The 25,300-nt window shown below is 54.6% G+C and overlaps 1 protein-coding gene across 6 annotated transcripts in view; it reads right to left on the bottom strand.

Moving 5' to 3' along the window:
• Positions 1-214: 214 nt before the first annotated feature.
• Positions 215-25,300, bottom strand: part of Zmiz1 (zinc finger MIZ-type containing 1) — a 225,900-nt gene continuing 200,814 nt past the window's right edge. For 4 of the 6 annotated variants that reach the window (XM_048339140.1, XM_048339141.1, XM_048339144.1 and 1 more), the window contains 17 exons: positions 23,585-23,699; positions 22,744-22,958; positions 22,058-22,256; positions 20,916-21,206; positions 18,658-18,846; positions 16,550-16,627; positions 15,809-15,983; positions 14,907-15,048; positions 13,627-13,837; positions 12,498-12,603; positions 11,947-12,107; positions 11,041-11,108; positions 10,717-10,785; positions 10,056-10,300; positions 8,985-9,151; positions 5,194-5,454; positions 215-3,759 (listed from right to left, as the gene is read on the bottom strand). In XM_048339140.1, coding sequence (XP_048195097.1) covers positions 3,652-3,759; positions 5,194-5,454; positions 8,985-9,151; positions 10,056-10,300; positions 10,717-10,785; positions 11,041-11,108; positions 11,947-12,107; positions 12,498-12,603; positions 13,627-13,837; positions 14,907-15,048; positions 15,809-15,983; positions 16,550-16,627; positions 18,658-18,846; positions 20,916-21,206; positions 22,058-22,256; positions 22,744-22,958; positions 23,585-23,699 — 2,800 coding nt within the window. In that variant the 3' untranslated portion in view covers positions 215-3,651. The remainder of the gene's footprint in view (positions 3,760-5,193; positions 5,455-8,984; positions 9,152-10,055; positions 10,301-10,716; positions 10,786-11,040; positions 11,109-11,946; positions 12,108-12,497; positions 12,604-13,626; positions 13,838-14,906; positions 15,049-15,808; positions 15,984-16,549; positions 16,628-18,657; positions 18,847-20,915; positions 21,207-22,057; positions 22,257-22,743; positions 22,959-23,584; positions 23,700-25,300) is intronic. The other 2 variants (XM_048339142.1, XM_048339143.1) reach the window with 2 other exon arrangements.

Genomic DNA, 25,300 nt, shown 5'->3' with positions numbered 1-25,300 from the left:
TTTAAGAATAAATGTGAAACACGAAGACCACTCCTCACCACCCACAAAACAGCTAATTCACCAGAACCTTTTTTTTTTTTTTGTCAATTTATTTAGAAAAAAATTAACATGGGCAAATGAGATAACCTCAGTGTTACAACAGAGTATAGAAATGTCTAGCAATAGTCAAATAATTTGATCTTTAAATACAAAATAACCACATGAACACCTAATATACAGGTTTCATCTGAATACATATTTATTAGATAAATATTAGAGGTCACATCATCTAACTACATACAGCTTTGCAAGACTAGAAACCACAATTAGTTTTCTGACCAGTTGAAGAGATGAAATGATTGCATTGTACAGACAATGTACAGAGAGGATGGCGGTTCGGGTGGGAGTCACTTCAGGCTGCACTGGTGGGCGTGTTGATGTGTGGGCGTGTGGATTACCTGTGATCATGATATCAAAAAATTATACAAAGTTATGAATTTGGTTACAATTTTCTTCTGAAATCCTCCATTTCTTTTCATTATTTCCATAGCACCCTAAAAATACACAGGTGGCAGAACTAGCACACTGAAGCTCAATAGTACAGGTAGGTAAAAATTAAAAACAAAAACAAGAACAAAAAAATACCTTTCCACACAAGGTCAGAGTATATTACACGGCTGAGACAAATGCTAACAGGATCTAGTTTTTTTTTTTCTTTTCCACGCATGATGGAGTTTCAAGCCTTTTTTTGTGGTTGTTTTGTAAAATAAAAACAATACACATTCCAAGAGAAATGAAAGCATCTGTTGACACGTCTATTTCTCATTTACATATGTACACACGTCCCTTGAGTCACTGCGGCTGCCCACTGCCCCGTCTGGACAGGTCAGGCCTGAGACCCATCGGCAGCAGAATGGAGCTCTCTGGGCGTTACAGCTGGGGGAAAAGGATTAGACGTTTCTTCAAAAATAAAATTGCTACAGGGGAGCATGATACACGGATAAAGCTTCGAACCAAGAAGATGGGAGCGATTGCCTGTACAGGGCCCTTTCTGCCTGTCTGTTCCCAGCCCATTTTGTGGAGTGGGGACAGACACATGCTGGCGGGTGGATGGAAGGATGCTGGCACAGGAGAGTGGCTTGCTGAGACCTTGTCTCTTTTTTTGTCGAGGTTACTTATGGCTCCAGGATCAGGAAGTTAACTTTCTAGAACTCAGGCCTGCCTCTGCTAATGGGTGTTGCCTTTCCTTGTCATTTCTAAGGGATGGCTCCAGCTCGCTCCTACTCGAAACTACCCTGGAAGGGGGCATTCCCAGTGCCCACAGGCCAGAGCTGGCCGGGAGGGCTCTGTAATGACCCTACTCCTGGAGGCCTGTGTGGGAGGGAACTCCAGAAACCAGGCCAAGATGGAAGGGGCAGGATGGATCTAGACTCTGCACTAGAGAGCAGAGGGTGGTCCTGTGAACAGAACTGGTGTGCAGTGACAAGGATCAGCATGGACCTTAGGCCTTTCTGGGAACTGTATCACAGCAGAAAGCAGAAACTTCTAAGGAAAGGCATCTGTCCGTCTGTCTGAAGCTGACATTCCAGGTGTTCAGTGCAGACCGTGGCCATGTGCCAGGCCACGGGCACAGGGCAGGCATTGCCATATTACTTGGCGCAGTCTTGTCCCCACCAGCTGCCAGGGTTGGAGGGAATGGCTCTTAACAGCAGGCTTCCAGATCTACAACCTCCCAGTGTAGCCACTCATTCTGTTCCTCCCTCATCTATACAAATAGCCCTGGTTGCTTTTTTGTTTTTGTTTGCTTTTTTTTTTTAAAAAAAAGGACTCAGTTTTTGTTGCTGAGTCAAGGTATTTTAAAAACACCAGCAAAGGCAATAACCAGGTCATGAAAATGTTGGAGTATTATCAAAGACGATACTAAAATATTCACAAAGATATTTACAAAAGCGATTCTTAAAATAACTGATTTGCATACTGAACAACAGGTGTTCTGGAAAAAACCTCGACAAAAGGGACAAAGGAAGAAAAAGGGTAGGGGAACAATGGCAGCTGTCCTACAAGAAAACCTTGTGCCGTTTGGGTGAGGTGACTGTGAGTCAACGGCTGGGACCACCTTCTGGGTACAAGCCGAACAGCCCTGGGGAACACCAAGCACCCACAGAGGGACTGGGACACGACAGCTACCAAGGACATCAACGGTGGATGGGAGGGCAGGAAAGGGCTCTGGGAGGTGGTGGCGGCGGCAGCAGGGAAGGGTGCCAAGGATATACAGATGGGACCCCAAGTAACAGGGCAACCCAACATCACCATGGCTCAGCCTGGAAGGAAGTGGATGCGTGACAGAGCCCCCTGAGGGCCCTAAGCCAGATGGAGTGAAGAGGGAAGACTGCTCTCACTGGGGCAGGAGTGTGGAGGGGGGACGCTGAGGGGGTGGCTGACGGCCGCACACAGGGCCCACATGTTGCCTGTGGGGTATCCTGGGGCATGCAGTGATGGCCTGGGCTGCAGCTCGAAGCAGCCTTGAGACACAGATGTGCTGGACTCCTGTTGGCCAGCTCAGGCTTCTGTCTCCACTGCCCCTGTCCTGTCTCTCCATTGTGCACCCTGCCACTGGCTGGACACACAAGGATAAGGACCCAGAAGGAAGCCATGTCCCACTGAACAGTCTAGGAGAGGCAGGTGCAGGTGGGGTTGGAAGAAAACGAAGAGCACACGAGGGAAACGGTTTGGTTGTGGTCAAAGTCCAACGTGCCTTTCCTTTGGTGACTTCAGAACTTTCCAGGGTCACTTTCACAGTTTAGAAAGCAGGGAGTGGCTTATAGCAAAGTTGCAAGGGGCTGCTCCTGATGGGCTTCCAGCTGCCCTTTCCTCCAGCCCCCAGCTGAGAGTGCGGTCCTGTTGGGTGGGTGTGCACACGTGTGTCCTCTCTCTTACACAGGATTTCTTTCCTTCTCTCTGTCCAAGACTGGGCTCTGATCTAAGGCCAGGTCATGGAGCCACCAATGTGTTGTCCCGGCTCCTAGGGTGGCCCCGGTTCCCCTTTTCCACCATCCCCGAGTGGAGACGGGAGATCCTCATCACCTTGTCTTGTCTCTGCTTTTCTCACAAGTGTTTACACGGCTTCTCGGCGTACATGGCAGAGGCCAAAGCGCAGACCCTTGGCCTGGAGAGATGTTCTCCTTCCTAGATTTGTGCTTTTCTGGGGTGGGTGGTGGTGGGCAGGCAATTCTCACTGTGGCCAACTGTCACTGCTCCTCCAAAAGCTTGCTGTCCCCCCACCCCGACCTGGACTGAGGCAGGGGTGGTTCCTTCAGGCTCCAGTCACTTGAAGGAGGCTCTGGGCTGGGAAGCAGGGCTACAGTTTAGAACATGGAAGAACTTTGGGGGGCACTGCACTGGAAGGTCATCTGGAGGGACCTGAAGCCACCATGGGCCCGGGCCTCTCATTGGACCAGGCACCCCTCAGCAGGGGTCATCTTTGAGCTCTAAGTATTCAGGTGGATGCAGCTGCAGCCCTACACAACCTTCCCGGTGTACCTGCCCGCCTCCAGGCCTGTGATTCTGGCAAGGAGTGGCCTGACACGGGCACTTGAGAGGGAGGGCAAGTGTGTGGGGTTAGATGGGGCAGGAGGCAAAGTGGGGAGGGTTGGCCCCCGACAGAGGTGGCCTTCAGTTGTTCTCAAAGAGAGATAGGAGGTCATCGTTGCTATTGCTCGGAAGGTCGGGGGGATCCAGGTAGGAGAGGAGCTCATCAGGATTTGTGAGTTCTGGCAGCAGCTGGAAAAGAGGAAGAAGTCCAGGTGAGGTGTTGGCTGAGAAGCGTCCAGCAAGAGGAATGAGGGGTCTTGCCGGCCTTCTTGAATCCCCTCCATCTGCTTCCTGTGGTTCTAGTCCACAGAGGGAAAATTGAGGTGCCAGGTGTGGGCCTGCTGGCTGTTCCCCATGCCCATCTCAAGGTGAGGGTAGCAGAGCCCACAGCCCACCAGTGGAGATCAGAGCTGGGCTGACCCTTCCCAGGCTCCAACATCAACTCTATAAGCGAGGGCCCTGTTGGCAGGCCATGGCTTCCTCCAGATGGAGCGGTCCTCTGCCCTCTCTGACATGACCATGGCAACTGTAGATCACACAGCCTCCTGGAGAAACTATGCTTCACAGGAGGTGGTTTTCAAAATGCCGGTCCTGGACGGCTCCCAAGAGCTCCCTGGGAGCCTATGACTGGCAGATAGTACCATACGTCCCTGAGGGCCACTGTCCCCTGCCCCTTACTGTACCACTTGTGTGGAGAGGGGACCATGAATCTGACAGCGTTCTACTGCCCTGGCCGGGGGGTGGGGGAGAGACGGTTGAGATGGGATTGAGTTCCTACAACACAAGGCCTGACACTAGGGAGAAGGTGACAAACAGGGCTGGGAGGTAGAGGACAAGAGTGGTTGAGGTGTCCTCAGGAAGTCCAGCACCTAGGTCCCCGAGTCCCAAAGTGGAGATTGGAGGGGCAAGTGTCCAGTTCCATCCCAAACAGGTGCCTGGTCCACCTGCCCAGCCCCAATCGTGCCATGATGCCCACTTTCTCCAGACTGTGAAGGCCCCAAGGTGGAAAACCCTTGAAAGTCGGCTGCCTACCCTGACCTACTGCCTCCTGAATGTGCCCCAGAACTGATTCTCCTGCCCCCATCCCACCACCTTCTCACCCCACCAAGGGGGTCTCTTGGAGTGAGCAATGGAGCAAGCAGAAGCAGGGAATGGATAACACGTGGACAAGAAAACTGCAGACAGACAAGACCAGCAGGATGGACAGAAGAGCCTTGCTACTCCAGCCCCTCCCTCAACAAGGGCCAGAGAGGGAGCCACACAGATACAGCAAGCTCAACGCAGGGAAGGGGGAAGGGAGAGTGGGAAGAAGGGCAGGGACCCTCCTGTGCTGCCTCCAAACCCTGGGCTCCACGGGCCCCTGAAAGGACCTAGGTGGAAGGGGACAGGACTGGGGAATGGAACTGTGGCCAAGGGGCTGGAAAGGGAGGGGTCCTCAGTGACACTGCTCTCCGTGGTGGGGCTTCCTGGCTCTGGAACCAGGGGAGGCTGTGTGGGGCCCACCCACCACCCTCCCACCTTTCCACCCGGGGCCTTGAGCCCTCAACACCCTCCCCTTCTTCTCGGGCAGGTCCCGGTGCCAGGCCTGACCCCAGGCCAAGGTGTGTGGTGACCCCAACTTACATCCAGTGAAGGCTCCGGCATGTCGGATGCTCCCTGCGCGCCGGCCTGACCCTCTAAGGCTGAGGAGGGGTTAAAGGTCAGGTCGCTGTGTGGATGGTTGCTGGGAGCGGCCTGTGGTGGCTGCCGGGGAGGCTGGGAAGGAGGAGGAGGAGGAGCCCCACTGTGATGTAATGGAGGCCCTGACTGGCTGCTGGGGTGTGGTACGTGCAAACCTTGTTGTATGGAGGGATGGGGCTGGTCAGAACTGCCAGCGTGGGGCATCTGTGGAGGAGGAGAGAGCAGGAGAGAAGAGAGGTGAGGTGACGGAGGCACAGCCACGAGATGCCTGGAGAAAATGAAAACCAAACAAACCAGGGAAGTAACGAACCCCCAAACAAATAAGAATGTCCTCCCCCAACACTGCTAGTCAGGGAGGTTTGTGGAAGGGAAGGGTAGGGAAGGGGCCACAGGCTGCACAGAGCCCCAGAGGGCTTTGAGACAGGCAGACTTTCCAGTGCCTTCCCACTCACTCGACATCGTCACCACAACGAACCACAGTGAGGGAAAAATGGAGAAGCAAAATGGGCATGTTTCCAGGGAGGAGGAGGCAGGCAGGTGCTGCCAGCGGCATGGTAATGTAGGCCTCTCACAGGGCCAGGGCAGCAGAGAGCAGACGCAGACACACAGCACGGGCGGGCGTGCAGCTCAGGACGGGGACTGCCCTGTGCGGGCCCTGCATCCGAGGCAAGGCTGGGCAGGCCAATAAATCACACCTGCCTCTTGGGGGCCTGCGAATCAGTAGGCCCAGCCTGGTCTTTCTTCTTGGCTGCTTCACTTAAGTCAACAACAGGCCTCAAGCTAGAAGGTGCCTGGGGAAGCCAGGTCCCTTCAGGTCTTCAAGGATGGGGTGCTGCTCATGAGTCCTGAAGGAAGGGGGGACTCTGCTGGGACTGGAGTTCCTGGTGATTCACAGATCAGCTGGACAGTTCACACCCTTCAACTTGCATTGCCATTCAAAACCAAGTTGCCATCTGGGTGCCAGTGGCTCACGCTGTAATCCTAGCTACTCAGGAGGCTGAGATCGAAGGATGACAGCCCAGGCAGGAAAGTGAGACTCTTATCCCCATTTAACCAGCAAAAAAACCCGTGAAGCTGTGTGAGTCTCAAACAGTAAAAAAGAACTTGCCTTGAACAAAAAAGCTAAGGGAGCCAGGTGCCAGTGGCTCAAGCCTGTAATTCTAGCTACTCAGAAGGCTGAGATATGAGGATCAGAATTCAAAGCCAAGATGGGGCAGGAAAATTCATGAGAGTCTTATCTCCAACAAACTACTAAAGAGCTAGAAATAGAGCATAGCTCAAGTGGTAGAGCACTAGCCTTGAGCAAAAGGAGCTCAGGGACAGAGCACAGGCTGGGCTCAAGCCCAGTACCAGCAACAACCCCCCCCCCCCCCCCGCCGCCCCGAATAAAAACCTTCCCTCCAAAACACAAACAAAAAATCAAAACCAAAACAAACCAAGCTGCCTGTGGACAGGTGAGCAAAGGATGCGTCTGATACAATTGTGCTCGCTGCTGTTGGTTGTCATAAGCAGGCATCTGGGGGCTTCTAGTCCCACTCCCATTCAGCCCCTCAAAACAGGCTTCCTGGGACCAAGTATTTCCCTGGTTCTCTGTCCCTACCCTCCCCACCCCACATTTCCTGGGCCACACAGAACACATCTCCACATTACTCCAAGTGGCCTCCATGCTATCCTGACCCTCCCAGACCCTTGTTCCTCGTATTTCTGCTACAAGTTACTCCCTGGGCCTTTGGTGGGCTGGCCTTTGCCCGCAGTCCAAGTGGACCCTTCTTCTTGGGAGACAGCGTCCCCCCTCCACCCAATATGACATGAGGAAGCAAGGTGCTCTTCTAGTCAAGATTCTGCAAAGAGGAGATGACCATATGACCACAAGGCTGGGCCCTCATGTGCGGTTTGACATCAGGCTGGAAGGACAGCCATCACAGCTGTCTATGGTGGAGGCTCCTGCTCATGTCTGTGGACACTGAGGCCACCCCAACTCACAGCACAGTGCCCATTTTGGGGGAGCAGAGAGGAGCTGCACACTCCTGGGGGTAGCCCAGCTGAGGATAGGTAGTCCCCAGATCTTCAGACACAGCTCTGCCCCCTGGCCCACACACGGGCTGAGCATGTCAAGGCCTGGAGGAGGCAGGGGCTCCCTGACCAGGCTGGCCCACCTCCCGGTGCTGGTGTCCACACGTTGCCTGTGGTAGGAGAATCCTTGGGCACCTCAGTGCCTGGCTGGAGACTCTCACCTGACCTGGTGTGCATGGGAACACTCAGCCGAGGCAGGTGTGTTCTGTCTGAGTATGTTTGGATTTGATATGGGACATCCTTGTCTCCCCTTTCCCCTCCCGCCCCCTGCTGTAGTTCAGGGTCTGTTGGCCTTCTGCGAGCAGTGGGAAATCAGAAAAAAACAGAACCCATCTAGGGAGTAATCTGAGGGCTCTGAAGTCAGCCCCCTGGGCCGAGGTCCCCCCGGCACAGAGTCCTGGTGACAGGGCTCACAGAAGACAGGACAAAGTCTGGCTGGTAAGAGAAAGTATATATATATGGCCTCCCATCATCAACTTCCAGAAGGCCTGAAGAGAAAGGAAGTCCCGGGAGGCTGAAAGTCTCATGGTGTAGAAAATTAACCTTTGCTACTGCTGAGACTCAGGGAGCTATGTGGTTCCTTCCTTTAGGCTACAGAATGGAAGATGACAGGATTGGAGTGACTTTGTGTGTGTGTATGTTTGTGTTGGGGGGAGTATTGGGGTTTGAACTCATGTTTTCTCTTGGCTTTTTACTCAAGGCTTGTGCTTTCTGGTGGTTCACTGGAGGTACTGGAGGACTTTCCTGCCAGGGCTGGCTTCAAACTGGAATTCTCAGATCTCTGCTTCCTGAGTGCCCAGGATTACAGGTGTGAACCACTGGAAGCAGGCTGGAGTTAGCTTTCTGATGTAGCTCCCAACCCTGCTGGAGAGACATGCACCCTCCCTGCCCCCCACTCCAGCTGTTGAATTCCTTAGCAGCTGACCCTTCTCAAGGTAACTGAGGCCTCAGACAAGGTCATTCAGTCCTTGGGTCTTGGTTTCCCCTTAAACTTCAAATGTTCTTCCTCCACATAGGCCCTTCTAGGATACAAGACTTGTTCACACTTAGCAAAAGTCTGACCCAAGAGCATGGTCCAAGAAACATTTGTTGCATAGAGTGGGATGACTTCGTATTTACTAGACAAGACTCTGGAGGATGGTCAGGCCTCCTACCCAGCTGCTAAGTGATAGGAGGGGAAGGCAAGTGGCCAGCACAGGACACCATGCCCCAGGGCACATCCCTAGCCACTCCAGGATGAGGAGAGCACACTCCAGGGTACTTGAGCTTCCTGGCACTTTCCTTTTGAAGGAGGTGGTGATGGCCCCAAGATTACATCCTGAGGGAAGTGCCTGGGTGTGGGACAAACTTCTAGGTGGCTGGAATCATATGTATGTGGGTGTGTGTGTGCGTGCGTGCACGTATGCACGCGCACTAGAAGCAGTCTCCATAGACTGCAAAGTCCCAGTAGAATAGCCAAGTTCATGGATGCTGATGATCTACTTCAGTCCCCTTACTTCCTTCTAAGCCAACACCTAATAGGGGTCCCCCTTTTCCTGGGAGAGAATCAAGCTTATCCCCAGGAGGAAAGTCCCAAGGGAGGGCTTCTGCCCCAGTCAGTCCCAGACAGAGGCCCAGACAGCAGCTGCGGGAAGGCCGGGGTGCTAAGAAGCGGTACTCACAGTTTCTTGCATGGGGTGGCTGAGGGGTTTCTCCAGGGCAGCCATGTTGTTGGGCATGTCCGGGGGGTGAGAGAGCTGGGGGGGCCCATGCATGAAGTCGTTCATGGATGTCCCACCGGGGTTCCCGTGAGGGAAGTCAAAATTGCCATGGCCCTGGTAGTTGTTGCCTAGGGAGGGAGGGAGATGGGGGTAAGGTGGGGGTTGACACTCAGAGGAAGGTGCTGCCCTCAGAGATTAGGCCACATAAAGGTAAGGGCCATTTTCTTTTCTTCCTGGGTGGCTGGCAAGGCACCTGTACCCCTAGGTTTCTGGGCAGTAATGCAGCCTCATCCCAGGAACTGGGGTGTTTGCAGCTCTGTGGCTACAGAGGGACAGACTGGGAGAAAGGGCACAGGCCAGCTTCTATGGGGCAGGAAGGACATGGAACGAGCCCATCAGAGGAGCTGCTGAACTAGTCCCCTGCAAGGCTGCATCTTGTAACTGAGAGACGCAGGCCCAGAGGCTCTTCTGTGAGCAGTCCCAGGCTCATAAAGATTTGGGTGAAGGGGGTCTGGCAAGCCATTGCATCCCATGCTACATGGCAATGGCGAAGCTCAGAGAGTCAGCATGCTGAAATGCTGTGGGACTCTGGCTAGGTGGACTAGCATCTCAGGGCCATCAATTACCTGGGTGCCCTAGAGACCTACAATCACTGATCCTGGCTGGGGAGCGGCCTCCCTCTGCACTGGAGGGTGAAGTGGCATCAGGGTGAGAGCCACAGGGTGACGGTGACCTGGCAAAGGCTGGGGCTCCCAGTGCCTGGACTTCTTAGAGGAGAGTCGAAGGGATGGGACAAAAATGGACATTACAGAGAAACACAGGAGTTCCCAGGAGAGGCAGCAGTTGTAGAACCCAGCAGAGCAAGTTCTGAAGCCCCCGGGCTTGGCCCACTGTCCAAGTCCAGCGAGCTTTGGCGTGTACCGCCTCTGCTTCTTCCCCTCCTCTCCTGCACCTGCCACCATCAGCATGGACAACAGGTCTGAGCTGCCCTCCTTCCCTCCCTCCGGCCTTCTCTCGTCCAACTTCACACACCTTGGTTGCTGTAGTCATTGGAGGTGGCGCCACTGGGGGGAGGCGGGAGTGGATAGGGGGACGGGCCAGGGCCCAGGGCAGCGATCATCTCCATGACATTGGGCATAATCATCTGGCTAGGGCTCATGGTCTTGAACCGCTTGGAGGGGATGCCGTCGGGGTCATCCTTAATATGCAGGTCGGACTTGATGGGCACCGGCCGCCAGCTGCAGGTGGGGTCGATGGTGACTTCTTCAAACTCGGAGCTGGGGGATCAAGGAAGGCAGAGCTGAGGATCTGGGATGCCTGGTTTTGCAGACAAGGCCAAGGACCTCCAACCCTTCTCATCACTGTGCACAGGACAGGAGTCTGGTGAAGCCCTTTGTGTCTGAGTGAGATGGGGAAACTGAGGCTAGGAGAAGCAAGTGGCTGGGCTTGAGGTAGACAGCTGGCCACAAAGCCCCCCGACGGGGCCCCTTTTCTGGGAGTTGCTATGAAGTGCACTATTGGCTTCCGGTTCTGGCTAAGAAGTGTGTGTGTGTGTGTGTGTGTGTGTGTGTGTGTGTGTGTGTGTGTGTCTGGGGGGCATGGGTGGAGGTCAGTGGTCTGCTGGCCTGGCCAGGGAAGTCATCTGGGCTGTATTTACCCCAGGCCACACCCCATCAGCAGGGGCCCCACTTACTGTTGGATGGCATTCAGGATCCCCCACATGTACTGATCCACCTCCAGGCCCTCGAGCAGTGCGGTTTTACTGAAGAGAAGAACAGGGTTAGATGGTTCTCTCCTGGGGCACAGCCCACCCCTCCCCTATGCTGCTGGTACTGCAGTGGCACAAACAGGGCACTCTGTGACCAGGCAGCACAAATGACAGGCCAAGGATGGGGCTCCTCTGTGGAGTTGGGTTCAGTTCTGTGTTCAGAACAGGGAGAAGGGGCTGGAGCCCCAGGAGGAGGCCAGGGTGGCGGGTCCTTCTCTGTGTGGCCTGGCAGAGGTGGGTATCACTCACTTGCATACAGGACATCTCCAGGTCCCTCTCTCACAATTCAGCTGCAGGTACGACTCCAGGTCAAAGCACTGCAGAGGCCAGGGAGAGACAGTCAGACAGACAAGCAAGACTAGACTGCACCCTGGGGAGGACTCTTAGGAAGAAGTCCCTATTAGAGAAGGAGGCAGCAAGAGGGTGGAGTAAAATGGCCTGGTAAACCAGCCCCGCAGACTCCCTGGCGCCTCTGCCCACCCCACCATCCCTCTCACCAGCACCTTGGGCCCCACAGGACTCCCTGCCTACATCCTTTGGGAAGTTCTCCTGGTATTCTCTCCACCCCAGGCGGCTCACTGTTTTTGCCTCCTGAGGACAAGAGCAGGCCAGGGACCCAGAACAAAATGGATCAAGTTCTTGATTCCATGTCAGACAAGTGAAAGCAAACGTGTATGCTGTTGGGCCCATGCATTCTCTCGGAGGAAGGGAGCCCCACTCCTCAGCCTGTAAGAGGAGCCGTGACTGCAAGGTGGGGTGTGGGGAGCGGGAGGGTTCTGACACCCAGTTTTTGGCAGGAGTGACTCCTGGCCTCCCGCTTCTGGAGGGCAGCCTCCCGTGATGCATAGCTCCTGCCAGGGCTGCCCACAGTTCTCAGAGCCAGGCCGGCTGGTGACACTCATTTCACAGCTACCTGTTCAGGCAGAGGTGTACCTGCCTGCCTGCCTCTGACATCTGCCGAAATAATGACATATCTAGCTAGCCATATTTCTGGGTACTCTGAGATGGAACCCAAAGGAGAAAGGATGGCAAGGGAAGGTGTGAAGTCAGGCTGATGACCACACGCAGGCCCTGTTGGCCCTGCTACTTGTCTCTTGCCATCCCTGCATGCTCCAGGTGGCTTGCCTTCCAGGCGTACCTCTTAGAAATGCTCACCTGGACGTGCTTGCAGTCATGGCCTCGGGCAGGCAGCTGGATGCGCCGGAACGTGATGGGACATTTCAGGGACACCTTGATGGCTGTCTGCTCCACGCCATCCTCCCCGTTGAGGGTTGTGTTGCCTGAGGAGGCAGCCACACTGCTAAAATTCCTCTTGACTGTGGGGCAGAAGAAACAGGTGGGTGAGGCGAGAGGTTGGAGGGGGGGAGGGGTAAAATCCTGCTGAGGGGGCAAACCATGAATGTTCCCAAACGTGCCCTGGCGTGTGCCACACTGGGTAGTACAAGGCAGAACTTGACTCCTTAGACCCTGCTGCCTTGAACGCAGACAGGAACTTCACGGGTGACATGTAGCCAGAGAAGGAGGTGAGGTATTTTCCTGATCTCTGCAGCACATACCCCACCTTTGTGAAGCATGGGAGGGGGTGGGTGGATTTCTGCAAAGCTCACAGAAACTCAATCTGGCACTTGTCAGATTTACTGGATCAGCAAAAAGCTCCCTTCAGGCCCAGCCTCACACTCCCTCTCCTCAACCCTCGACCGACTCACTTTTTGTGATGCAGTGCTCAGCTGGGAGCAGGCGCTTCTTGAGGAGACCCTGCAGCACAGAGCGCACGGAGGGCCGGTGCACCAGCTGCAGCACGAAGAGGTGGGACTGTGGGGATAAGAGGGCATGCTTAGTTGGTCCTCCATGCCCACTCCACTTGCAGCTTCTGCAGCCCAGTTTCCTCTAGGACCTGGGAGTGGGAGCCCCAGAAGCCAAAAGGTACCCAGGGACTGAGGAGCTGGTCCTTTGGGACAGAGTCTCTGCTCCAGGCCGACATGGTAGCCTTTTGACTCTGAAATGTCTTCTGGAGGAGTTTATGGAATGCAAGGCCTCAGGATTGGAGCCCAGCTGGCCTCCTAACTGCTTCTGTTACTGCTCCAACAACGGGTCTGTAGCTCTCCCTGGTGAGAGGGCTCTTCCCTGCCCTCCCTCCTCTAGGAAGCCCTCTCAGACCGCATACTCCCATCTCCACCTGGCCAGGTTCCTCATGCTCCTAGTTAAACAGCCTTGCATATAAAGCACCTCTAGTCGGGAGACACTTATTCATTTCTGCAGCCTCAGAGCCTCTCTGCTTGCAAGGCTGGGACCAGAGCATTTTTTTCTGGGTCTTCTAGAATGGCCAGCAGATTGGCAGGCAGTTTACTCCCACATAAATTACCCAGGTAAGCCCTGTGTGATTCGCAACCTACATGGACAGAATGGCCTAAGCATGGTCCTAAATCTCTCTGTCCCTCTCCTCTCTCACACATACACCACCTCTAAACACACAGGCATATACTACCTTTAGACCAAAAGTCTAGGTAAAGAAAGAGACTTAATCCCCCATTTAGTGGAGATAGGTTTGGAGGAAAAGGTTGTTGGAATGTAAAAATTCCATGCAAATGAGGTGAGAGCAGACCACCCACAGCATTGAGAGACACAGAACTTCACCAATGGAAGACGAGTGCAGGTGGGGGGGGGGGGCGAGGAAGGAAGTAGCTGTACATATGGGCTGCATGGAGGCAGAAGGGGAAGAGAGTTTGAGGCCGTGGCACAGAATCTCTGATCATTATGGAGATGGCGGTGTCGTTCCCAAGGGCAGGTCCTGCCTGGGTGGGGCTGCCCCTGAGCCTGCCCGCCCAGCACACTCACGCAGCAGCAGGCAGTCACGGTGATCTGGATTGTGTTTCGGCCAGGCTGGCAGACGTGCTTGAGGTGCAGCGGCTTGTGTGAGGTCTTATTGTCACCGCGCTCGATGGTGAGGGGTGTGGCGTTGACGCTGACCTGCACGGAGGCTGGCCAGTTGGTATTCATCTGCCGGTCCTCATGGTGGTAGCACTTGAACTGTAGCTCTAAGTCCGACCTAGAGTCGGGGTGGGGCAGGATGGGCTCAGCTTGACTCCACGAGCCATCCCCCCTTCTCCCCACCTCCAAATGCATCATCAGCCTTCAGATCCCAAGGACCCCAATCCTAGTCACCATCCTTTCCCCTGATTCACCTGCTCTCTCATCTTCCCACATCTCATCATGTACTGAAAATTGGCCCCAACACCCTGAGCTCCCAGCATCTCCACACACCTGCTGCACTCCTGTTATGACCGTCCTGGCATCTCCTAGACAGAGGCTAGCTAAGAGGCTAACTAAACCCACCTTTAGATCCATAGAACCCACCCTTCTAGGCCAGAGCACTTCTAAGGAAGGGGTATGGTGGTACATGCACTCTAGGCTTAGGTCCATTCATGTATGGGACATCCTTCTATCTGGACATCCTAGCTTGTGAGTCCTGCAGGCCCACCTGGAGGCCCACTCTGTGGCCACTCAGAGCCATCTAGAGCTGTGTGAGTCTGGTGGCTAGTCCTAGGCACCAAGTGACAATGTGAGTGACCTTTTGCCCAAGGACGAAGGACAAAGATGAAGACATCTTAGGTTGGCTATGGCCACCCGAAGCCCCAGGCCCAAGTCTCAGTTCTGCCTCCTGCCGGCTGTGTGACTATTAAGGCTCTTCTCCAGCTGTTTCCTCATTTGTCAAAGGGAAAATCTCTGCTTGCTTTCAAAATCATAGCAAGCGATAAGCCCAGGTGCTGGTTTGGGGGGGGGGGGCTTCCTCCAGACACTGGCCTCAAGCCTGTTCTGGGGAGGGTCAGCTCTGCTTGGTGGTCAGGCTTTGCTGTAGGTAGTGGTCAGTGAGCCTGCCTGGTCCTTCCTGCTGTCCTTCATCTCTGTGGCTCTGGCCACAGGGGCCCTGGTCCAAGTCTTGACTGTTTTCTCTTCCCAGCCCTTGGGTGGCTGGTTCCTGTTCCATGCCTGTGGGTTCTGCATGACATCCCTAGAGACTTGCTCGGGAGAGGGGCCACACAGTGATGCTGGACAGGTGAGGGTAACAAGAAGGCGTGGCTACCACCTGTGCACGGCCGCACGGTGATGACGCTCACCTCCACATCAGTGTCTGGTGGACAGTGGGCCGCAGGTGGAACACATGGTTGCTGACGGCCAGGTTGTGCTCCAGGCGGAAGGGCTCCAGCACCACGCCGTCCCGCACTGGGAAGGTGAGCCGCAGCTCATCGTTGTGGTTGGCTGGAGGGGGCAGGGCGGGGGAGGGGGAACACAGAGCTGATGAGTCACAGGTCTCCCGACCACAACAGGATCTCCCTTGCCCACCTGACACACCACCCCCAGGCATGCTCAAGGAACCCAGACGCAAGCCAGACACACACACACACACACCCCGTGGGGTGCACACACACACACACACACACACACACACACACACACACACACACACACACACACACACACACACCCGTGGGGTGCCCAGGCTTCCTTAAGCCTGCCTGACCATAAGTCTGCCAGCTTCTCCTTTTGTTGTCTTATCTTGGAAGGCCCAGGCTCTTCCTGCTGGCTTTTCTCAGCCCCCACCCCACCTCTGTAATCCTGATCTGAGGATTGAGGTTTGAAACCAGCAGGGCAGGAGAGCCTGTGAGACCTGTATCTCCAGTGAACAAATCCAGAAGTGGAGCAATGTACTAAAGTAGCAGTGCCAGGCTTAAGCAAAAACAACAACAACAGCAACAATACCAACAAAACACATCCAAGAAATAGCACCCAGGCTGAGTTCAAGCCCCAGTACTACTGCGCACACATGTGTGCAAACACACATGAGCGCGCACACACACACACACTCCCTCTGAGTGGAGCTTTTCTATATGCACTGCTCCTGTACTTCTGCATGGCCCTGCACAGGTAGCCCAGCCCCTGGACCCCTTGTTCCTGGCCCATTGGGGGTCCTGGTTAGAGCCGAATTCAAGGGAGTGAATGAAATGTGTAGGGCTCTCACCTGGGGGTGGCGGCAGAGCGCTCATATTTGGCTTGATGTCGGGCGGGAAAGGCGGTTTGACATCTTGGCTAGGGGATAGGTAGGGAGGGATGCTGCTCCCAGGGGTCATGGGGGGCGTGGGGTTGCCTGGAACAGGTGAGTGGGGGTAATTTGCCACAGGAACCGGCCTGGGAGGCTAGAGGAAAGAGAAACCACAGATGGGTTATGGGACACAAGCCCGTCAGGGGGTCCTGGCTGTGAACTTTCATCCCACCTGCTCCTGGGTTCTACCTAGGGCTAGTCCCAGGAGTGGAATCTCCCCAAGGAGATCCCTCTCTCCTGCTGGCCCCTGATCCCTTTGGAAGACAAATGACCAGGGAAAGGGTCCCCACCCTTCATCCACATCTCAAGCCACTGAGCTTCTCCGAGGTCAGCTGGATACAGAGCCCCAGAGCCACTACAGGAAGGAGCACTGAGGCTCAGGGTAGGTGGGGAGGAGAGCGGGGACCGGCCTTGTAGCCTCCCACACATCATGACTCTAGGCCACATCCCCTTGGGACCCTTGGTCTGGGTATCCTCACTCCATCCCTGCCATGTTTTCTCTAGGGCCTGAACTTGTCCTTAGTCAATCATCAGAGTGTAGACTGTATGTGCTGGGTGTCTCTGGACCCAGATGGTGAGAAAGTACCCCCCCCCCCCACCCTCATGAACTCTGAGAAGCTGGGACCACAACATGTGGGATATCTGAGACGTGGTACATACCCTGTTGACATTCCCTTGGCTGTAGTTGCTGTAGCTGCTCCCCGAGAAGGCGTTGTTCTGTCCATTAAACTGTTCTGGCTGTTGAAAAAAGGATGAACAATTTGGTGAGTGGAGGGCAGGAGAAACACCCCTCCCCGATTCTCTCTTGAGCCTGCAATCTGAGGAGGGGACTTCTGGGTCAGGGAGGGCCAGCCAGAGTGCCCTTGGGTCTGTCCATAGCCATCAACTTAGTAAAGGCATCCACAAAAACGGCAACACCTGTCAGGCACCAGTGGCTCACACCTGTAATCCTAGCTACTCAGAAGGCTGAGATCTGAGGACTGCAGTTCAAAGCCAGCCAGGGCAGAAAAGTCCCTGTGAGATTCTCATCTCCAGTTAACCACTCAAAAACTGGAGGTGGGACTGGAAATATGGCTTAGTAGTAGAGTGCTTGCCTAGCATGCATGAAGCCCTAGGTTTGATTCTCAGTACCACATAAACAGAAAAGGTTGAAAGTAGCACTATGACTCAAGTGGTAGCATGCTAGCCTTAAGCAAAAGAAGCTCAGGAACAGTGCCCTGACTCTGAGTCCAAGCCCCAAGACTGGCAAAAAAACAAAACAAAATAAGACAAAACTGAAAGTGGTACTATGGCTTAAAGTGGTAGAGCGCTGGCCTTGAGCAAAAGAGCTCAGGGATAGCACCTAAGCTCTGAATTCAAGCCCCATGACCACCACCACCACCACCACCACCAACAACAACAACAACAACAAAATAGCAACCCCTAAGGTGGGCTGAAGTTGGAAGTAAAGATGGTAAAGACACAGGCAGGTGGCCACATCTGCCAGCACGATTCTTTGGAGAGTAATATAAAATAATGCAATGATGTCATCCTTCCTGGGTTTCATGGTCCTCCTGAAGGAAAAGCCTAGAAGCCTGAAGATACTTATCACAATATCATTTCAGAGTGAAAAATCTTAAGTTAGGCTCTGAGAATCACGGTTCGAACCCAGCTTGGGCAGATAAACCAGACTAATATTTCCAATTATGTAGCAAAATGATGGAAGTAGAGGTGTGGTTGGTTCAGTTTAAGCCCTACCATTGGGGAGCACGCTCATGTGCACAAGAGCACACATACACATAGAAAAGCAAAAGCAAAAGAGAAAAGACCAAAAGTGAAGAGACACACACACACACACACACACACACACACACACACACACACACACACACACACAGGCAGGCAGACAGACCGGCTACCAACCGACTGACCGAGGGGGGCAGTGGGAAACTAACTAGGATGTAGTGATTTCTGTGGCAATAATTAACATGCAGTGAACTCAGGCTAGGCAGAAAAACCCAGACTCCCAGACTCAAAGCTGGGTGCTGGTCCATGCCTGTAATCCTATCTACTTAGGAAGCTAAGATCTGAGGATCATGGTTCCAAGCTAGCTTGACCAGGAAAGTCTACCAAATTAACAACTAATCACCAAAACAAAACCAAAACCAAACAAATAATAATAAAAAAAAAAACCTTGGAAGTGGAGCTGTGACTTGAGTGGTTGAGCACCAGCTCTGAGTGAAAAAGCTAAGGGACAGTGCCACGTTCTGCATTCAAGCCCCAGGACCAGTACAAAAATGACAACAACCACAGAAACCTCAAGCTGCACCCCTGCCCCAGAAAAAAACCCCAAACAGAGTCAAGACTAGTTAGAATAACAGTTTGTAATGTGTTGCTGCCCTATCTGCATGGAGAGATACACTTTAGAATAAAATGTAAATATAATCAGGGTATATGATTAAAAAAAACAACAACCCTTACTTCCTCTATTGTTATTTTCTTGCTTGTGCCATAAATAAGGAGAAAGAAAAGGACCATCCAAATCCCATGAGAACAGGAACCGAGAAAAGCCAGTCTGCCTTCCTATCCACTGATACTGAAGTCCAAGCAGCATGGTGGTTCGGTAAGAAAACAAGGATGTAATGCATGGTCCTCCCTGAAATTCCCCCCACTCCCTGCCTCTTGGGGTCATCAGGGAGCACATGAAGGGTCAGGATACAGGGTGGGGGGCACAGATGGGAATGGTAAGAAAGCAAGAGATTTGAGGCGGCCCCAGGGTGGACACTCACCTTGTAATACTGCCCCATGTTGACCGTGGGGGGCGGGTACTGCCCAGTGCTGGGCTGGCTTGGCATCCTTTGCCCAGGGTAGTTGGGAGAGGTGAGTGGCCTTGGAGGGTTGGGAGTCGGGTACTGGCCCGGCTGGGTGGGGAACTGGCTGTTTGGTCCATATTGCTGGTTTCCATAGTTGGGCTGTGGCTGCGGAGAGAGGACAGGAAAGAGATGGTCACTTCTCTTGTCTCCAAGCTGCTCCTTCCAATTCCGGGGCTGGCACTCACCACAAGGTTGTGGTTTCTACTCACAAACACCCTCCTTGCCTAGGGAAGGAGGCAAGCTGGACTAGATGGGCCCTTCAAGCCAGAGGCAGGGTCTTGCCTGTCTGGCTCATATGCCACCTCCCAGTGAAGCCCTTCTTCCTGGCTCATACCTCCTCGGACACTTTCTTTCCATCAGGAATATGGTGCCCTGCTGCCATACCCCAAGGTGGCAGGCCACTGGGTGTGCTCCCAGAAAGCACCCTGCACTCTGAGGGTGAATCTGAGTGGCACTGGCCCTGTGCCTCACACTGAGCACACCCAGCATCTAGCTCAAGGCTACTGTCAACCGGCCACACAGGCAGAGGCTGGGAGAATGGCTGGTGAGGGAGCTGGACAATCCCTTCTGGCAGGGGCAATCAGACAGGAGACAGGGCCATCTTCAACCACATTCCCTGCTGGGAGCATCAAATGACTCTCAGGGGCCCTGCAGCCCACACTCTCCTCATCTAAGTGTGTCTCATGCTTACACTCAGAGGTATGGCAGGTGACTGTGCTCCTGTGCATGTTGGTACATGTCAGAGTGGCCAGCACATCAAGAACTCTCCATGACTCACACTCTAAATAACAGAGCTTACCCTTCAGCATTCTGTGCTCCCTGCCCCCCACTGCCCCCCAGCAGGTGTGTGGTGCCTGCCTACCAAGCTGAAGAATCCTGTAGGGACCAGGTGACCTGACTCCAGCCCACCCCCTAATGTCCCACCATCTCTATGGTGGGATAAGCACGTCTGGCAAGATGAAGGCCAGAGCTCTCAGTCAGCACCTGGCCTGAGACCAAGCACTGCACACCCGGACAACAGATGGGTAGTGCTCTGTGCGAAGATGATTCCTTTGGGAACCAGGAAGACAGACATGGTAACTCAATCCTATAATCCTAGCTACTTGGGAGGCAGAGAAGGAAGGATCAAAGTTTGAGGCAGGTCCAAGGATAAAAGCTCACAAGACTCCATGTTAACCAACAGCTGAGTACGGTGGAGAATTGCATTATCCCAGCTACAGAGAAAGCACAAGTAGGAGAACCACAGCCTAGGCTGGCCTAAAGCATAAAGTGAGACCCTATCCCCAAAATAAAAAAGGCACTGTTAAGAGTTTTGCAAGTGGTAGAGTGGCTGCTTAGCAAGTGTGAGGCTCTGAGTTCAATGCCCAGTATCCCCCATCCCCGCACGAAGCCAGTAGCCTGGCACTGGCACAGGGCTGATGCCCATGGCAGCTTTTCTGCTGCAAGCGCATCCAAGCTCTCATTCCTTGAGGCTGGCAGCTCAGGGTTTGAGTGCTGAGGAGGCAGAGAAGAGGGCTCAGCAACTATGCAGGGTTGTGTACCAGGAGTCAGGCTAGCAGCCTAAGGTTCCCCAAGGACAGCCACAACCCACAGTCTTTCTCACACCCCTCCCCCCACTAGTGCCAACTAGCTAGAGGGTCAGGGTTTGCTCTGGCCTCCAGGATATTCAGCTAGGCTCCGGTCCCCATTCTTGAGCTTTGGATTCAGGATAACCTCTGCCAGTAGCAAGGTCATCCAGCCTGTGATAGGGTAGGTGTGGAGGGGGGGGTGGGCATTCAAGGAACTTAGGTCCTTTAGGATGGAAAACTTACTGCAGCCCAAGCTAAAGGCCACAGTGTGGGACCAGATGGTTGAAGAGAGGGGTGCAAGTGGAAGACCTGGGACAGGATGCTTACAGAGGGGGCTTTGGTGGTGAGCAATCGAGGCAGGCCTCATAGGGGGTGTGGGGAGGCATGGCTGAGGGAGGTGTGATCGTCACAGCCAAATGACTTGTTCGAGTTAGGAAACGGCAGAGCCAGGTCTCAACCCCCACGAGTTCAGGATCCCAAGGCCCTTCCTTTACACCCGCCCAGATTTTCTGGTTGTGAAAGCACACCCTTTCCAAGGCCCCATCCACAGCCGAGTCTAGTCTCCAAGGCCAGCCCTTCCCAGCTTCAGCGTGCTCCCACACTCACCTCTCCGGGGTATGGCCTCTTTATGCTCTGAATAGGAAGGGACTGGGGCCGGGGGCCCGGGTACGTCTGCTGGGGCATCCGCTGCCCGTGTGTGCCAAAGGGGCTGATGCCGGGCGGCCGGGGCTGGTTCATGCCCATGGGAGGGCCGCTCATCCCCGAGGGAGTCATGCCAGCCGCCATGCTGGCAGGGTTCATGCTACCCCCCATGGAGGCAGGCCCACGTGGCCCCGGCTGGTTCATGAATTGGCTGTTATACGCCTGGGTGGGACCCATCTGGAAAGAGGAACAGACCTTCAACGGGAGAAGAAGAAGAAGAAAAAAAAAAGAATAAAATGCCACATGCATTGAAAGTGCAGGGAGGGCAGGGTAGGGTTGGGGGGCTAAGGGATAAGGGACACTTTCCTGTGTGGCTGCTGCTAGTGACCAGGCCCCAGAGGAAGCCCTGTCCTGCGGCGCTCACTACTGCCCTCTGCAGGCCACACGGGAAAGATGTAGCTGGGGCATTAGGGGAGGGTAGGGAGCAATCACTCCAATGCACAGGCAGCATTTCCAGGGAGGCAGGCAAGGGGACAAGGGTGGGAGGGACAGGGTGGGGGAGGATACAGGAGAGGGAGGCAGATGAGGATGGAGGCTGAAGTCCTTTCCTGCAAGCCCTGGCCCCTGGCTAATGGAGAACACACACCCTCCCTCCATCTACCAAGACCTGGCCCTGGCTTCCATTTCTGCCCAGCTGCTCTGTGGACCTACCTCCACGCCTCCTGTCCTGCATCGTTATGGGGCACCCCTTCTCCTCTATCCCACCCCATCCTTCTGACGGTCTGGGGTGCTTCCCTGAGGCCTGAACAGAACCCACAGAGGGCATCAACAGGACAGGCTGGGAACAAGGCCGTGTTAGGCACTGATTAGGGTTCCCGGAGAGCACTGCCAAGCCTCTTTGCCCATGTCTCTACATGAACCCCTAACCCACATGGAACACAGCACCCAGACATCCCTGCTGCCCCTGGGGGCACTGCCATACTCGATCCTAACATACTCCCTTCCTTCCACATGCTTCCAAGGAAAGCCAGCACACAGACCATCAGCTCCCTTGTGGGAAGCACCCGCACCAAGCTCTCTTTCCCAGGCTAGATGGGGACCCTTACCGGTCCATACTGGTTTATATCCTTATTCTGTGTCTCCTGCAAGGCTGCCACTGTAGCCGTGGCCGTGGCTGTGGCTGTGGCAGCGGCAGCTGCTACTGCAGCCGCGGCGGCTGCAGCTGCCGGCTGAGTGAAGTCGGCTGGTGGCCTGGTGTGCGGAGGGATGCCCATGCCTGCAGGGGCGCTAGGACCCCCGGGGTAACTGTGGGGAGAAAAGGGTAGAAGAGTTACAAATGGAGCTATGACAAGCAGGGTGAGCATGCATCCGGAGGCACCAAACGTGCCCACGGCCCCCCAGTGCTGCTCGGTGGAGGAGGAGGTATGGAATGCAGCTCAGGTGTCTGCCGCCCCAGACCCTGCTCCTTTCTTTTTGTGACCTAGGGGACTTTAGTTTCCACTTCATTCTTTCTTCCTATGTTTTTGGTGAGGCACAGCCTCGAGGTAAATGACCCCAGGGCCACTGCTATTTTTTAGTGGCTTTCAATTTGTGGAACCAAAGCACACAGGGGTCACTTTGAGAAGCGAGCATGTCACCCAGCTTATGCAGTGTCTGGCCCTGTGATCAGCCCCCCAGCCCTGACAAGTTAGCAGGGGGAAGACAAGTGACAGCTATGCTCACATGTCCCAGGTGGGCATCTCAGCTAGCACATGGATGGAGGTGGTGGGAGGGGAGAGGCTTCTCTGCTCACCTGGCCCCGAAGCCCCCGCTGCCAGGGTAGCTGGGCCGTCCGTACATGCTAGGCTGGATGTAAGGCTGTGCAGGGCCGGTCTTGGAGAACTGCTGCTGCTGCCCCGTGAACTGCGGGGAGTTGAGGCCGGGGTTGCTGGTGGTCATGCCTGACGCCATAGGGTTGCCGCCTGGATTCATAGGGTTGTTGGCATTGGCCATGGGGTTCCCAAGGACCTGTTAGCACAGAGCGGCCATTACCCATGGAGGTGTCATGGAGAAAACAAAGTGTGACATGGGGAGTAGAGTGGGGGAGGGGGAGATGGGTGGCAGGAACCGTTTCCCAGGGGCTGAGCACTTACAACGGGGATGGGGTTTAGTGACGGGGTGAACAAAGCTGTGTCTGGGACTCTGGGGAAGCAAGATATCTCCCTCCTGGCTAAAATGCAACATCTTGCTGAACTCTAACTCAGGCCACTCAAAGAGTCAAAGGCCTCAGCCTTACAAAACTCTAATAAAACTAACAACACAGAGAAAGTTCTCTTGTTTAGCTGGAGTAAATGTGGTGTACCCCATCATCTGCTATATCCTAGACAGCGAAACTCCCCACCCACCCACACCTTCAAGGCCCTATAAGGGAGTACACCATGAGACAATCTACAGGGGCCCGGCAATAGCTCAACTGAGGCAAGTGGAGACCATTTCTGGGGTGTGGCAGTGGATGACCCCTGCAAGTGGGGTTCCAGAGCTGGCAGGTGATGGCCCCGGGGCAGGCATGAGGTGGTGGTGGCCTGAGGGCCCAGAGCATGATGGGGTAGGCTCCTGTGAGGAAGGGGTTGGCTGAGAGCGGGACAGGCTCTTACCTGGCTCTGGGAGGTGTTGGTCACTCCCCACACCGTGGTGACCACGGAGAGGGAGCCGGGAGGCTGGTTGGTATTCTGCTGCCAGGGAACAGAGTCATAGGGAAATGACCCATCACTGCAAAAGAGACAGAAGGAGGCCCTTTTAGGGCTGCTGGAGCAGGGCTCTGGTGGCCCAGACCATATCTTCACCCCACCATCAGGTCATCCTAGGCGGCCCCCATTCTGATCAGGTGCCACCCCAGGTATGTCATGGTGTCTGATGCAGAAGGGGTATCCGTCCGTGTACAAGTGGCCACTCCCCACCCTCTTAGGCAGGGGCTACTTGCTTGGCGGGCTGTCTCACCTGGGCCCAAAGTCTTTAGGCCATGTCAAGAAGGAACAGCGCAACCTGAGACTCAGCAGGAGCCTCTTCTTCCACCTTGTTCTGGTTCTCACTCCAGGAGAAGCCCCAGGCTCCCTGCCAAGCCTCAGTAGAAGCTGGAAGGCCATGTCTGAGAGCTCCCTTCCTTCTAGCAGGCTGCTCCTGGCCTGGCCTTTGGAATGCAGGCTTCCCATTGTCCTCTCTCCTCCTGACCCCTACTTATCACACACACTCTCTGCTCTACCTCATCTCCTGCTACATTCTGGAGCACCCAATCCACCTTACACCTAACCCCCTCAGCTCGATCAGAGTCCTTCATGGCTTCCAATGTTTACCAGGCCAAGCCCAAACAATTTACCTGACTGGATATTTCCCTCCACCACATCAGAACCATCTTCTCTGGGCTGCCCTGGAACCTCTCTTCTGTTGCCAGTCTCCCCAAACCCCCTGCCCAGGGAGCCACTCCACATTGGAAGCAAGAGCTCTGCCTCTTCTGTGGCCTGCTTTAGGCGTACAAGGAGCTATGGGTAAAGGAGAGGGAATCCCAGATTCCACAGGGGAGGGGTCCATACTGGAGGAAGAGCGGGCGGGGGGGGGGGGCTCATAGCAGTCTGGCAGGGTACAGTCTTCAGAGGTGCTGGTTCTCCCCCACAGCTCCGCGAAGGGTACAAAATCCCAGACATGGACCCCAGAAAGAACAGTCCATGCCTCTCACTGGCCGCACTGTGGGTATTTCGTTGGGACGAGGCCCACAAAACAGGTGTCTGTAGATGGGCATGCCTGTGTGCGCTGTGCTGGGGCAGGGGCCTAGGCCGCTGCTATTCCAGGCAGGGACCCACCCTCACTAGCTCAAGGCAGGTGTCTGTGCTCAGTTTCTTCTTCTGTAATAATGAGGGCATGAGAACAATACCTTGTGCACCCCATGTTTTTCCTGCTGCATGCCTCAAGACTCAGAAAGAACGAGACAGGGCACCATGAGAAATAAACACTGAGCCTGCTTCTCAGAACACAGAACCTTGGGACCTTAGGGGACTCCCAGGCTGACAGGGAATCTAGCAGGGAGATCTTACAGGATATGGTTTTAGAGAGCGAAGAAGAGACTCTGGATAACCTGTTCTCTTACATGGCTACCAGGTGTGCAGGGATGGGCATGGGTTCCCTTAGCAACCTAACAAAACAAGCCCCAGTTTGTCTCTCCTATCCCAAACACTTGCTCCACAAGTTCCCACTGGTCCTCCTGGCCAATGTCCACTACTGGGTGATTACTGTTCTCAAACATGCCTGGCCAGACTCAGGAGGTAAACCCCACTGGCAGCTGGCTGCACACCCTGGACACTGCAGGGTACCACCCTGCT

This window comes from Perognathus longimembris, chromosome 2 (genome assembly GCF_023159225.1).
Source record: "Perognathus longimembris pacificus isolate PPM17 chromosome 2, ASM2315922v1, whole genome shotgun sequence".
In the NCBI taxonomy this organism is placed as follows: domain Eukaryota; kingdom Metazoa; phylum Chordata; class Mammalia; order Rodentia; family Heteromyidae; genus Perognathus; species Perognathus longimembris.
This window is presented reverse-complemented; position numbering and strand designations above follow the sequence as displayed.